The sequence below is a fragment of the Symphalangus syndactylus genome, chromosome 6 (genome assembly GCF_028878055.3).
Source record: "Symphalangus syndactylus isolate Jambi chromosome 6, NHGRI_mSymSyn1-v2.1_pri, whole genome shotgun sequence".
Taxonomy (NCBI): domain Eukaryota; kingdom Metazoa; phylum Chordata; class Mammalia; order Primates; family Hylobatidae; genus Symphalangus; species Symphalangus syndactylus.
Window position 1 is genome coordinate 19864297 of NC_072428.2, and position 13891 is coordinate 19878187.

General features: G+C 48.8%; 1 protein-coding gene across 13 annotated transcripts in view; it reads right to left on the reverse strand.

The window, feature by feature from the left end:
• Positions 1-287: 287 nt before the first annotated feature.
• The window catches only part of PRR5L (proline rich 5 like), a 178039-nt gene continuing 164435 nt past the window's right edge, over positions 288-13891 (reverse strand). For all 13 annotated transcript variants that reach the window (XM_063640994.1, XM_055281899.2, XM_063640993.1 and 10 more), the window contains one exon: positions 288-3101. In XM_063640994.1, the coding sequence (XP_063497064.1) occupies positions 2707-3101 (395 nt within the window). In that variant the 3' untranslated portion in view covers positions 288-2706. The remainder of the gene's footprint in view (positions 3102-13891) is intronic.

Consider the following 13891-nt stretch of genomic DNA (forward strand, 5'->3'; position numbering starts at 1 on the left):
CTTTTTTTCAGTGTTTTCTAGCTCCACAATCTGTTTCTCCAGGAAATGAGTTGCCAATCCAGTCCAGGATTGCAAACAAAACCCAGGGAAGACTGGCTGAGCTAAGGCTGCTGTCTGACTGTGGAGTAGAGGCAACAAGAAAAGAGGAGGCAGAAGTAGGGGCAGGGAGTTTGAGGGAAGGATGCATCAAGATCTAATTTGGGGAAAAAAAAAAAAAGATCTAATTTGACTGCTATACTTGTAAATTCGATCAAGACACCCTTGGGTCACCCAGCATGAGAATAGGGTAACATGGACAAAATGTTGTTTATTGAATCTGTTTTGGAAACAGACAACATGAAAGGTTTCTGTGAGCTCACTCGAAGAGTCATGATTGCTTCCTGTCATCAAATGTCAACCATAAGAAAATCCTAGCATAAATAATGAAAATGAATCTAGGAGACAAAAAGTGGTTAAGAACACCCCAGCTGTCACTCTTCCAACAGCTCTCTGATAGCTAACATGACCATAAACATCAATAAAATTTTTATAAGTACAGTCTATTTACTGCACAAATACCAAATGTGTACATCGATGGTAAAGTTGTAAACTGGCTAACAGTCATCAGCAATTAAGTACACTGGGTCTATACTGACACTCCCATTCTCATTTTAAGAGCTTATATATTTAATTGGTGACTGCTCTCCTCATCAGGGACATTTAAGACATGGAAAAGGCATTTATATACACATGCACGCATGCACATGTGATTAACCTTACAAACTGAAAAAGTAAGCCCAAGCATGATTAATTACTTTGCCTGGATCAATAAATACTAGTCTCAAATGTTAAGTGTACTAATAAGGACAGAAGCTATCAGTTACATAAATCATCATGTTGCTACCTACTGATGGCTCCATTTGCTAATGCATGTTAGTCAATCTGTAGACTTTATCTAACACATACATAGAGATTATTTTTTTGTTTGAAATTCTCAGCAGATCACTTTTGGACATTTCTCTCCCGTCGCTCTTAGGATGAAAATGAAATAACTCTTAAAATAAAGTTTCTGAATTCCCAGCCATCAAGAGCACAATTCTAATCATATTTCAAATCTTCACCCAGAAGGGAAATGCCATCATGAGTTAAATGAGAAGGCCTCATCACCATGGCAGCTTAGACTGATCTTCACCTTCTCTCAGCACCCTCTTGCCATATTGGAAGCCAAGGTGGCTCATCTCTTTGAGATTTCATAAACACCAACAGGAAGGGTCAGAGGGGGAGCCTTGTCTTTTTTTCTGGAGCTATTATCAGTGAGACCGACAACTGCAAAGAGGAGGATAGGGATTCAAGGTGGATAAAAGCCCCCAGACCTGGAGGGAGCAGTAGAAGGATGCAGCACCGTGCCAAGGCCTGCTGCCCCCAAGTGCTTCACATGCTAGAAATTCTCAGCATTTCTTTAACCACAGAGAATAAACATCCTTCCAAAAGGTCCTGCTCACATCTCCCCTCTCTCCCCACACTGTAAAGCATGGAAACATTCATTTTCCATACTTCCTGGAGAATCCTCTGCCTATGAGGCAAACTGGGTCTCCCTACCCCAATGCAGCTTTTCCTAGAAACCATGAAATTTACAAATTTACGCAAGCCATTGTGGATTCAAGTCCAGCTGCTTCTAGAGCTCTGTGACCTAAGAGCCCTGCCCACCATGGATCTCTTTATCCTGAACCACTTCCAGTCTCTTTTCCCAGGAGCTCTGCTTGTGTTTTTAGTGTGAAGACTCACCCCACTGGAAACGAACAGTGCAAGATCCTATGTGCAAAATTTGCAAACTTTTTTTTGAAACGATACACATTTTAAAAATTCAAGTCAAATCCAGGTACAGGCCAGTTGGTTGGTATCAGTTGGCCCCTCACACCCACCATAGGAAAGCATGATGAGAAAAGTCGGTTTCTGAAATGAGAGAGACAAGAGGCACCAGCTTCTTATCTGGGGGTGAGTTCCTTAAGCTTGAGAGGAAGCCTGAGAGGGAAATGCTGAGGCTCAATGAAAGACAGGGCAGCTCCAGCCTCTCAGCCCTCCTGGGTCAAAAGCCAAAGGCCTCTGTGCAAGCAGCACATAGGATCTGGATGTAGGTGAGGATAGATCCTCACCCACCAGTGGGGTAACTTTCCCAGCAATTCTGAAACTAAAATAAGGAAGGCACATTCCCAGAGCCCTGCTGAGTAGGGGCTGCAGGCTATTTTCACTCTACACAAAATGGGGGAGAGGAGTTCCCTCTCCACTAATTTTTCACCCATAAATCTCCGCATCACAAGGAACCTAAAGGGGAACTCCAAAGGCCAACACATCCTTGGTGGTTGTGTGTGTGGTCCTGACAACCTCCTGCTCCAGAAGTGCCAGGGGCATTGGATATGTCATTGTGAGCATCAGGCAGTCCAACATCGGCGGGGGGAAGGCCCAGAGATGAGGATCTGAGTCAAGCTGGCAAGGCTGGAGTCAGAAAGTGACCATTAGGCAATTGGTCACTACAGTTGGTGGCTACAAAGAAGTGGTCACAGTCACCAAAATAAAGAGGTTTACAACAACGGTTTTGACCAGGACAGTGCCCTAAAAGAAATAAGGCAGCATCGCATACAGCAAGAGCCCCTCTCGGTAGTCCACAGAGATGGAGGGGTCCTCATGCTGGTTGCAGAACAGGAGGTGGAAAGGCCTGGGGGTGGCGACTCAGCTGAGGGAAGCACAGTTCAGCTCCGAGCCCTCCTGGCTGCCCCTGGCCCCCTCCTCCAGTCCGTCAGGGCTGTCGGTGATGTTGGGCTCACTGGAGCACTGCCGGTGGGGTGGGGGGAAGCTGGGTGGCAGGAGCAGGCACTTGTCCTCACTGCCGGCCTCCTCTCCCAGGCCCGAGTGCATCATGGTGGCCATGGCCAGCAGCTGGATGTCCGAGTGGGCATTGGCCACCGTGTGCCGCCGCACACTGCCACACTTCTCCAGGTAGGCTTCCCCCTCCTGTTCTGTCAGTGGGGTCAAGACCATCTCATTCAGTGGCCGGCTGACTGTGGTTATCGGGGAGGCATAGTTCAGGACAGTCACCTTGGGCCGGACCCTGGAGTGCCGCCTGGCTGCAAGAGAAAAATCAGCAAAGACTGTTATTGGGGAGGGGGTATTGGTGCTCAAAAGCTCCTAATCCAACGGGGAAAAGAACAAGGTGGTGGCTCAACCTTTAGGAGCAGCTCTTAGGTGCAGCCCTGCTACAATGCAAGGGAGGAATCTGGTGATACCTAAATGTTTCTCTTGCAACTTTACCTGTTTATGCCAGATCCTGCCTGTAATCAACACTACCCCACATATTAGGTGGTCACCAACGGACTTTCCTTGACAGATAAGAGTCAAGGGAATCTGGTATGTTTCTCAGCTGCTGCCCAGGCTTCATTGGATTTGCCCTAAATTCCCTTTCAATGTCCTCTGAGGACCTGGGCATGGGATGGCCAGCTTCCAGAAGAAGCACCCTGGCTTCCTGCAGGAGTGGCCTCTCCCAATGCCAACAGGTGACATAAAAGAGCCGTCATAAGCTGAAATCCAGAGGAAGAGATAACTGGGGAGTTACCTCAGTTGTCAAACCCAAGGTAGCAGGACTATCTTGCAAATCATACAGAACCACGACTATCAATGGCCCTCATCTCCTCCCAGGTCAAGGGTCTCAGACCTATGTTCTGTTCAAGTCAATTCTCCTGGACTCAAACAGCCTTTAGCATCATCAAAGAACAGGCTAGGTTCCATGGATCACCCCAAGGAGGCAGACACAGGAAGGCTGGATACTAATTATAAAACTGCTGCTTTTTTTTTTTTTTTTTTTTTTTTGAGACAGTTTTGCTCTTGTTACCCAGGCTGGAGTGCAATGGTGTGATCTCAGCTCACTGCAACCTCCGCTTCCCAGGTTCAAGTGATTCTCCCGCCTCAGCCTCCTGAGTTGCTGGGACTACAGGCGCCCACCACCATGTGCAGCTAACTTTTGTATTTTTACTAGAGATGGGGTTTCACCATGTTGGCCAGGGTGGTCCTGAACTCCTGACCTCAGGTGATGCACCCGCCTCAGCCTCCCAAAGTGCTGGGATTAAAGGTGTGAGCCACCACGTCCAGCCTAAACTGCTGCTTTTGAATTCTCATCACGTTCCAGAAGCTGTGCTAAACCTAGACATTTTATCTTTTGAATCCTCCTGAAAACTGAACCTAAGTCATGGTATAGTATCAGTTTCCACTTTCCAGATGAGAAAACTGAGTCTCAGAGAGGGAATAGCTTACCCAAGGACATATAGATAGAAGGTAGTTTAAGCTGGGACTCAAACAAGGTCTGTCTCTCTCCAGACCCTTGCTCTTCTAGCTGCCCATCCAAGGCCCACAGGTAACTAGGGTAGGTGAAATACCTTAAAGGAAGGATGAGCCAAGTGGAGGGGCTTCAAGGGCCGGAAAAAGCACGCCCATCTGGAGATAGGAAACTTGCCTGGAGGATGTACACTGCAGATGGACCTTTAGGATGGCAGAACTCCCAGAAGCGGGAAAGGGGTGACAGAGTTCTGAGCAATGGCAGCAGCCTGAGAAAGCTGCTGAGACAGGTGCACCATCAGGTCACAACCTGGCTGGAACAGACTCCAGGAGACAGTGGAGAGGTGCCCGGACAGGCAGATGGAAGCACCCGTGGTACCAGGTCACAGCAGAGCTGTGGGGACGCAGTTAACATCGAAGGTCATAGGGCAGGTTGGGCTGTGCTCAGGAAGCTTCCTTGGGCACAAGTGTGGCAGAATGGGCTGGAGCCAGCGAGGCCAGCAGCGAGGAAAACCAGGGAGAAGGCTCGGCTATTATATTCTATAATAAATAGGGATCGCATGTGAAATTATCTATTATTATTATTCTATAATACTATGCATATATATTATAGTTATATATAATATATATTATATAGTTTCTATATATTATATTAGTTATATATAATATATATTATATAGTTTCTATATATAATATATATTATATATAGAAATTACTATTCTATAATAAATAGGGATTGCATATGAAAAAGGTAATGCTAACATCAGTGTCAAAGTGAGAGGTGATCAGGAAAGGAAGTAGAGTTGTGGTGATGAGAGTAAGGTGAGGAGGATGGCCGCCGGAGACACCACAGAGACGCTACAGAGATACTACAGAACCCCACAACTAAGAGATCGTGGGAGTGGGGCAGGGAGGAGGAGCTGTGGGACGGAACAAGGGAACGGCAGATTGGGGGAGGGGCGATGGATGGGGAGGGGCGAGGGATGGGGAGGATGCAGAGGAGGCAGATCCTGAGACCCAGCGCCGGGTCCTGGCCACATCACATCTGAGATGCTGAAGGGGCAACCTCATCGGCTGACAGACATGCAGTTTTAAGCTGGAAAAAGAAGTTTTTATCTAAAGACAGAAATCTGGTCATTTTCAAATAATATTTAAGGACAGTGAGAAATGATAATATTTGGTGACAAAAGCAGAATATAAACAACAGTATTATATGCATTTTGTCCCTTTTTAAGCAAAACTGGGGTTATACTGGGTGTTGTATTCACCCACCACACCGATGCATAAAAATTGGGAAAGGCTACATCAAAATACCTAGTTACCATCTCTGGGTAAAGGTATTACCTGGTGATTTTAAAAATTTCATTATCTTTTTATTGACACGTCTTTAAAATTTTCATTCCATATGTGGGCATTTTACGACAAGAAGAAAACATTTCAGGATATGAAAATCAAAGCCCTCTGGAACTTAGTAATGTCTGGGGCCCTCTGAGTAAATGTGACCTCTCTGAAAATGAAGATGGGGTAAAGGACTACATTATTCCCATGTGTACACCTATGCTGGGTGGATAAAATGAGAGGCGCTAAAGTATTAACAGCTAACACACAGGATAGCACTTAAGAATGTTGGGTGCTGATCTGAGCATCTTGTATCTGTGAATAATTAAATCCTCTCAACCCAATGAGGTGGGTACTGTTATCACCACTGCCACTTTACAGATGGGGAAATTAAAGCACAGAGAGGTTAAATAACTTGTTCAACATTGCAAAGAAGAGGCAAAGCTGGGACTGGAGCACAGACGGCAGCCTCCAAAAACCAGGTGAGCCCCATTGCCTTTCCAGAAGGAAGGAAACCCTAGGGTGGGTCAGAGAGGCAGGAGAAGAACCAAAACACTCAGGTAACTGAAGCCTGGGGAGTAGAGTCCCAAGAGAGGAAGCAAATCTGACAGCGACACCCCAGCTCCCAGGGCCTCTGCTCTCCCACCTTCACATGGGCTGCGCTAGGGCAGAAACCTGCACAGAGTTTGGAATAGAGTAAGCACCATGACAAGGCTGGGTCCCTTGGTCCCAGAGAAGTCCCCCAACCCATGCTCCTCTTGAGGCAGTGCTGCCTCCTCTGCCACCTAGGCCTGGTATCATGTCACAAGCTGAGCGGCTCTGGACCTGAGAGAGGCAGAAGTATGGGATGGTCCAGCCACTGCAACCGGTCTGGCCGGGAAAGAGTGAGTTTGAAGGCACGGCCATGGGAGAAACACAGCTTCAGAGGGCTGGGGGATGGGTGGGTTCTCTTCTGGGCCTTCTCTTCTTTTCAGCCTCCCTTTCTGCCAGTGCACACCTCTCCCCAGCTTCCCAATCACACACATCATTTCACCTGTCCCTGCCTTCCACAGTGCCCATATCTCTGACACCCTGAAGACCCAAGAGAAAGGTGTTCCCTCTGCCAGCCAGGCAGGACAATGCTGTGGGGAGAAAGGGAGCGGGGCCCGATGGTATCAGTATTTCCACCACACTCAGACAGGAGGGGGAACACCCCACTTTCCAAGAATAATAAATACTAATAAATACTAACAGCAAACCATGCTGTTCACAGACTGGCCATGGGGACACGTGGCTCATGCTGCTTTAGTTTACTCTCTGCTCTTCCAGTGGATCTGGAGGGCCCTAGACATGTGTGTCAGCCACTTCCAGAGCCCATGCTCCCAGAAGGAGATCACAGCAAGACCTGCCCACATCCGTCTGCAAAGCTCACAGCAGCTCCCGTCATCGGACTGTTGTGTGTGTGTATAAATAATGAAGAGAATGAAATTCTAACCCTTTGGACTAAATCTTGAGTCTACTGGCTCAGAAGCCCAAGGGGCCTATTTGATGGTAACAAGAACAATGTTTCAAAATCAAAGGATAATACACAGAATTTAGAGTGTAGAGTGTGTTCCCACCCATGATCTCGCTGTTTAGTCCCAATCTCCCTCCAAAACAGAGCTGTTCTCAGTATGCCCACTGCACAGATGAGGAAGACTGAGGCTCAGTCCCGGTTCTCTTGGGTTCTAGATGGCAGTGCCCAGACTTTCCCCACTACATGCTGCTGTGTCTCAGGGGACTGCTGCTGCCCTCAGAAGACATGTTACTTGAAGCGGCCCACCCACTGAAGTCAAGTAATAGCAAACACTGCTCCCTGGCAGATGCTAGACAAGAAGCTGACAACTGGCGCCCCTCTTTGGGGATAAGAGACAAAACGCCAAGGAGCAACCAAGAATGTGCCAGGCATTGGCAGCGGTTCTTTCTGAAGCATGGACGCTTGCACTCTCCAAGTTCCACATTTCTATAATGTTCCGGCATTCTTATAATAACCTGTATTACTTTTATGATCTCCAAAATCAATAACTATAAAACAGAAGCACCAGAAGAGTTCAAAGCAGCAAGGATCCCATTGAAAAACTGTCCTTAAAAAAAAAAATGCCCTTCATTTCTCTCTCACTGCTGATAGAAGTACACACTTCAGATTGCTGTTGGGAAACCCATGTTGGGACCCGAACCCTACAACCAGTCTAGCAGGAGACGGGACGAGACCTGTCTGGGGAGCATTTGCTGCATGCAGATGTCTGGGCCTCTGAGACTGGGTACCTACCTGCCAGGAGGGGTTTGTGCAAAGGGTAGGGTCAAAGAGGTAGACAGTAGTGACATTATTTCTAATGTTGCTAGAGATTTCAATGTTTTATTTTGTTTTTTGTTTTTTTGAGACGGAGTCTCGCTCTGTCGCCCAGGCTGGGGTGCAATGGCACGATCTTGGCTCACTACAAGCGCCGCCTACTGGGTTCACGCCATTCTCCTGCCTCAGCCTCCAGAGTAGCTGGGACTACAGGCGCCCACCACCATGCCCAGCTAATTTTTTGTATTTTTAGTAGAGACGGGGTTTCACCGTGTTAGCCAGGATGGTCTCGAACTCCTGACCTCGTGATCCGCCCACCTCGGCCTCCCAAAGTGCTGGGATTACAGCGTGAGCCACTGCGCCCGGCCTCGATAATGTTTTATAAGAGTATGGGAGACTCCTCTCTTTGGGGAAGGGGTATCTGGAAAGATACAGTATTAATGTTAGATTTGATAACATGACTGAAACTTGGAAGAAAGGCTGGGACCAGAGAGGACAGAGGGTAAATCGAGAGAACAGGAAATCAACTTGCCTGGCAGACACATGCAGCATCTTTGTAGGAAATGAGAATTCGTCCGATGATTTCCGCAGGTCCCAACCCACAGGGATGAGCCAGGGAAAGGTGTCTCCAATGATCCTTGGAGGGCCCAGGCAGCAAATGGACAAGAGAAGCCACTCTGGCTGCTCACAGGCCAAGAGCTGGAGCCAGAGTGAGGGGGGCTGCCCTGGAGGAGGAGACCCCAACACCACCTGTCCCCACCTTCAACAAACACTACTACCTGTACATGCAAAATGCTGCACTAGCTGCAGAGAAGAAAAGAAACATAAATCTGATGTGGGGCCCCCAACAGGGGCTTGAGGCCAGCACACTTGTGTACCTCCATGCATGTATGTTCACATGTCAGGAGAAAGAGTTCTTAGGAGCAGCTATTGGCTGAGCGTCTGTGATATGCTAGGTACTGCACCAAAAAGGAGGCGCTCCACTGATGGCTTCTGGCCACTTTGCAGAAGAACCTCAAGTTGAGATGTGGAATAACTACAGTCATAGTTAGTGATGAAACCAGGACTCAAACCCAGAGCTGAGAGCACAGGCCCAGCTCATGACCCACACACACAAATAACTGTTACAACAGGTCAGTGTGGCAAATGTCAGGTCAGAGATACAGACGACAGCACCCTGGAAATTGAGAGGAGAAGAAGAGAAGTCACAAAGAAAGCCTATTTCAGATGGGCTGTGCTTCTCTAGGCTTGACTTACAGACTGAACCACTCACTCACAGGAGAGGTCTGTGCCAGGTCCTGGGATGCAAAATCCCTGCTCTCAACGAGCAAGCTCAGCGTAAGGGAGCGGCTGAGAAATAGGACATGGCAATACAGCAAGGCAAGGCCAAGGATGTGGTTTGGGATCCAGGGGAGGGATTGGAGAGGTACACACAACCTCCTTGGGGAGTGATTCCACGGGCGCCAGGCCGCCTTTAGCTGGGCGTCCATAACACAGCAGGCAGCTCTACCCGGCCCTTCCCTGAGACAGGGCAGCTTCTTCCTCCTGCTGGCTCTGAATGGAAGGACAGGGCCTCTGTGCTCAGCCCTCTGTGGCTCAGAAGTTGCTCCAGGCCACACAGCTGAGCCCCAGCTCTTGTGGTTTCCAAGGCCCTGCTCTCTCCACAGCTGCCTCAGCCTCTCTCCCCCTGCTGATGACTCACAGAAGAGGCCACAGCTCTTCCTTCTACTCTGGGTGGAATGTTTTCATTCCCAAGATTGGGTGTGGGCAGAGCCAGGACCACAGGGACCTCAAGGCTGTGTTGAGTCCCCCGGGCAGACAGCGTTTCCTTGCTCAGTTCCCGCCAGACTTCAGAGCCAAGCCTCAGACAAGTGCGTCAGCTGTGTCCCCACTGGGAGGTCAGGCCTGCTGGGCCCCTTGGGAGGCCTTAAAACTGAACGCCAGGCCCGGGGCTGGCAGACAGTGACCGACGCTCTTGCTTCTTGTTCTCCTCCCCAACCTTTTTCTTCTTTGCTCCCGGGAAGGCAGGGCCCTGTCACCCAGGGAAGGGAATCTCCCACTAAGGGACTGATTACCCTGTGGGTACCCCCTGGGGCTCCAAACCAGCCCTTCCCTTGCAGTGGTGCCCTTTTAGCAGGAAGAGGGCCGGGTCCTGCCATTTCAGCTGGCATCTCCAGGCCACCTCTGCCTCCTCCTCTTCCCTTTCACACGGGGTGAGGCCAAGGGGAGGCTTTATTCCCTCCTCACTCACCAGGAGCCCTGCTGAGCACTGGCATTCACTGGCATTCATCCCCTACACCGGAGCCAGCAAGACCAGCTCCTTTCAGACCCCCAGAGAGAAGCAAAGCCTGGATAAGGCCGTCCTCGGGCCCTTTGTTGGGGACTTGGTTCTCAGGCTTTTGATCTCCCAGGCTCCCTGGCCAGGCCCCACTGGAGCGACCGCCATAATACGGCCATTGTGACCCCAGCACACCAAGCCCGTGGTGGGCGTCCCTCTCCAGGCTGGCACCTGAAAGCCGTGAATGCTGGCTTGTCACGCAGAGAAGTTACAGTATCCTGAAAGAGAAGGGCCCTCCCCCAGGGAGACACAATGGACAGAGGCCTGTGGGAGGCCAGGGCCTTTGTGTGGGAGAAGTCGAGCGTGCTGCTGAGTGTGTGCTCGGGAGGGCCCTGCAAACATCAGGGAAACAGCCTGGAGACTTCAGGGACTTGAAAGACAGGGCAAAGGCCAGCCTCTGAGGAGTCGGCCTTTTAAAAAAAGTTTCACTATCCTCTTCCTCCTCCCTCACCAGCTCCCACTGTTGCAGACAAGTGGCTGCTTTGGAGAGGGGGGCACATTCTCTCACTCTCATCATGGGCCTCTGACCCATGCATACCCAGGGGTGAGGCCGGGCTGGCAGGAAGGGACACCTCCCGAGAATCCTCGTGCAGTCAAACACAGATGCGGGTGCGTGGGTGCAGTGCGGAGCCCCGGGAATAAACCGCTTCTCTGGCTCTGGTCACCTACCCTGTGGGTGACCTGGCGACTGAAAGCACAACAGTACCTTGGAGGATGGAATGAGTTACGTGCCAAAACCCTGGTCAGTCATCCAGTGTGAGTGGCGGCTTCTGAGGGGATGGGTGGCCCCCTACCCCGGCCCACTGCCTGTGACCACGCCTACCTGCGGCCACGCCTACCTGCGACCACGCCTACCTATCCTCTGGCCCAAGTGAGCTGCGGCAAAGCCCTCCCATACGTAAAGGGGTTTATCACCCCCAACCCGACTCCTTAGTTTTTACTTCAGCCAGCGATCTCAATGCTCCCCTCCCACAGGCAAAATAAACCTTTTACTAAGGGGTAGACGGAGGCCCTGAGAGTCCTCTCTTTATCTGGAAAGCAGTGTCCCCGGTCAGGATGGGCACCGCTGTGACCACTTTAGCTTCTTAGTATCCAGAGACATGGGGTGAAATGTCTGGCTTAGGATCCCTCTTGGGCTAAGGAACACCTCCTGGGCTGTCCCTTAATAAAGTCACCTCCTCAAAGTTGGCAGCGGTCGGTGGGAGTGGGGGCGATGGTAGAGCATGTGGGGCAGCTGATAAAGTATCCACAGCTTGAGGCATTGGAATCCTGGCTCCATGTGACCTTAATCCTCACTTGCTTCCCCTGTAAACCTGGGAACAGCAGTGTCTGCTCCATGGCCCAGCATCCAGCACCCCCAGCACCATGCCCAGGACGAGGTCTGTGTCCAGTAGCTTCCCTTGCCATCAGCTTCCTTGCAACGCTGAAGCCCTTTCAGTTCCTCTAACGCTCCTTCCTCTTGCTCACCTCCTGTCCTCCAAACCCTCCCAAGGTCCTCCCCTTGGCCTTGGGATAGTCATCCCTCTCTGTTTACTCAGCTAACTTATATTCATCCTGCAGGTCCCATCACACACATCATTACTTCCTCCAGGTAGTCTTCCCTGATTCCCTAGTCAAGATGAAGTCCCTGTGCCCTGGGACCCGTGGCCCCTGTACTTTCCCCTCAGAACATGTGTACACTGATGAGACACTGCCTTGTTTGTGACTTCTTCCCTGGGCTGTGTGCACTGGAGGGCAGGGATGGGTTGGCTTCATTTACGGATATATCTATAGCACCTCCCAGGGTGCTAGGACAGGGTCTTAGTACACATTTGCTGAAATGATAATTTAAAATTAACCAAAAGAGGGTCACATCCTTCCCTCCCTGCCCCTAGTGCGACAACTCTCCAGAAGCAGGTACTGTCCTAGGTACAAGAATAAAACCTCGAGTCTTTGCTTTATAATTTGGCAAAAGTGTGCATTATTCTTATTTTAGTTGGAAAGCTAAAGCTATCCCCTCTTAGAGTGAGTCCTCACTGAACAAACGTCCCAATCGACTCTTGTTCCTGGGATAGGACACCAGAATATGCCACCACAAAATATGCCTCTTGGGCATAAGGATTTATGAACTGAAGGCAGTTAAGAAGCAGACAGAGGAAGCTGTCTGTCCTCCCTCTGTTTGCTTAAAGGCAGGACATAGATGTATAAAGACAAACGGTATCCCATCCCACTTCTACCAGGGAGAGCAAAGGTTAACCACTGAAGACAATTTTAGACCCTTATCAGCCAGCAATGGCATCAGAGAAACCTACATGAACAAGCCTCACTAACCAGCGCTTATCTGCCATCTATTTCCCTTGCCATAAGCTGCCACTTCTGAAGACTCAAAGTTGTTTTTCTTTGCCTTGTCACTTCTCATTGTCTCAGCCCAAAATCTCCTTAAGCTGATTAGCAACTTCAGCAAAGTCTCAGGATACAAAATTAATGTACAAAAATCACAAGCATTCTTGTACACCAATAACAGACAAACAGAGAGCCAAATCATGAGTGAACTCCCATTCACAATTGCTTCAAAGAGAATCAAATACCTAGGAATCCAACTTACAAGGGATGTGAAGGACCTCTTCAAGGAGAACTACAAACCACTGCTCAATGAAATAAAAGAGGATACAAACAAATGGAAGAACATTCCATGCTCATGGGTTGGAAGAATCAATATCGTGAAGATGGTCATACTGCCCAAGGTAATTTATAGATTCAATGCCATCCCCATCAAGCTACCAATGACTTTCTTCACAGAATTGGAAAAAACTACTTTAAAGTTCATATGGAACCAAAAAAGAGCCCGCATCGCCAAGTCAATCCTAAGCCAAAAGAACAAAGCTGGAGGCATCACGCTACCTGACTTTAAACTATACTACAAGGCTACAGTAACCAAAACAGCATGGTACTGGTACCACAACAGAGACATAGATCAATGGAACAGAACAGAGCCCTCAGAAATGATGCCGCATAGCTACAACTGTCTGATCTTTGACAAACCTGACAAAAACAAGAAATGGGGAAAGGATTCCCTATTTAATAAATGGTGCTGGGAAAACTGGCTAGCCATATGTAGAAAGCTGCAACTGGATCCCTTCCTTACACCTTATACAAAAATTAATTCAAGATGGATTAAAGACTTATATGTTAGACCTAAAACCATTAAAATCCTACAAGAAAACCTAGGCAATACCATTCAGGACATAGGCGTGGGCAAGTACTTCATGTCTAAAACACCAAAAGCAATGGCAACAAAAGCCAAAATCGACAAATGGGATCTCATTAAACTAAAGAGCTTCTGCACAGCAAAAGAAACTATCATCAGAGTGAACAGGCAACCTACACAATGGGAGAAAATTTTTGCAACCTACTCATCTGACAAAGGGCTAATATCCAGAATCTACAATGAACTCAAACAAATTTACAAGAAAAAAACAAACAACCCCATCAAAAAGTGGGCAGAGGACATGAACAGACACTTCTCAAAAGAAGACATTTATGCAGCCAAAAAACACATGAAGAAATGCTCCTCATCACTGGCCATCAGAGAAATGCAAATCAAAACCACAGTGAGATACCATCTC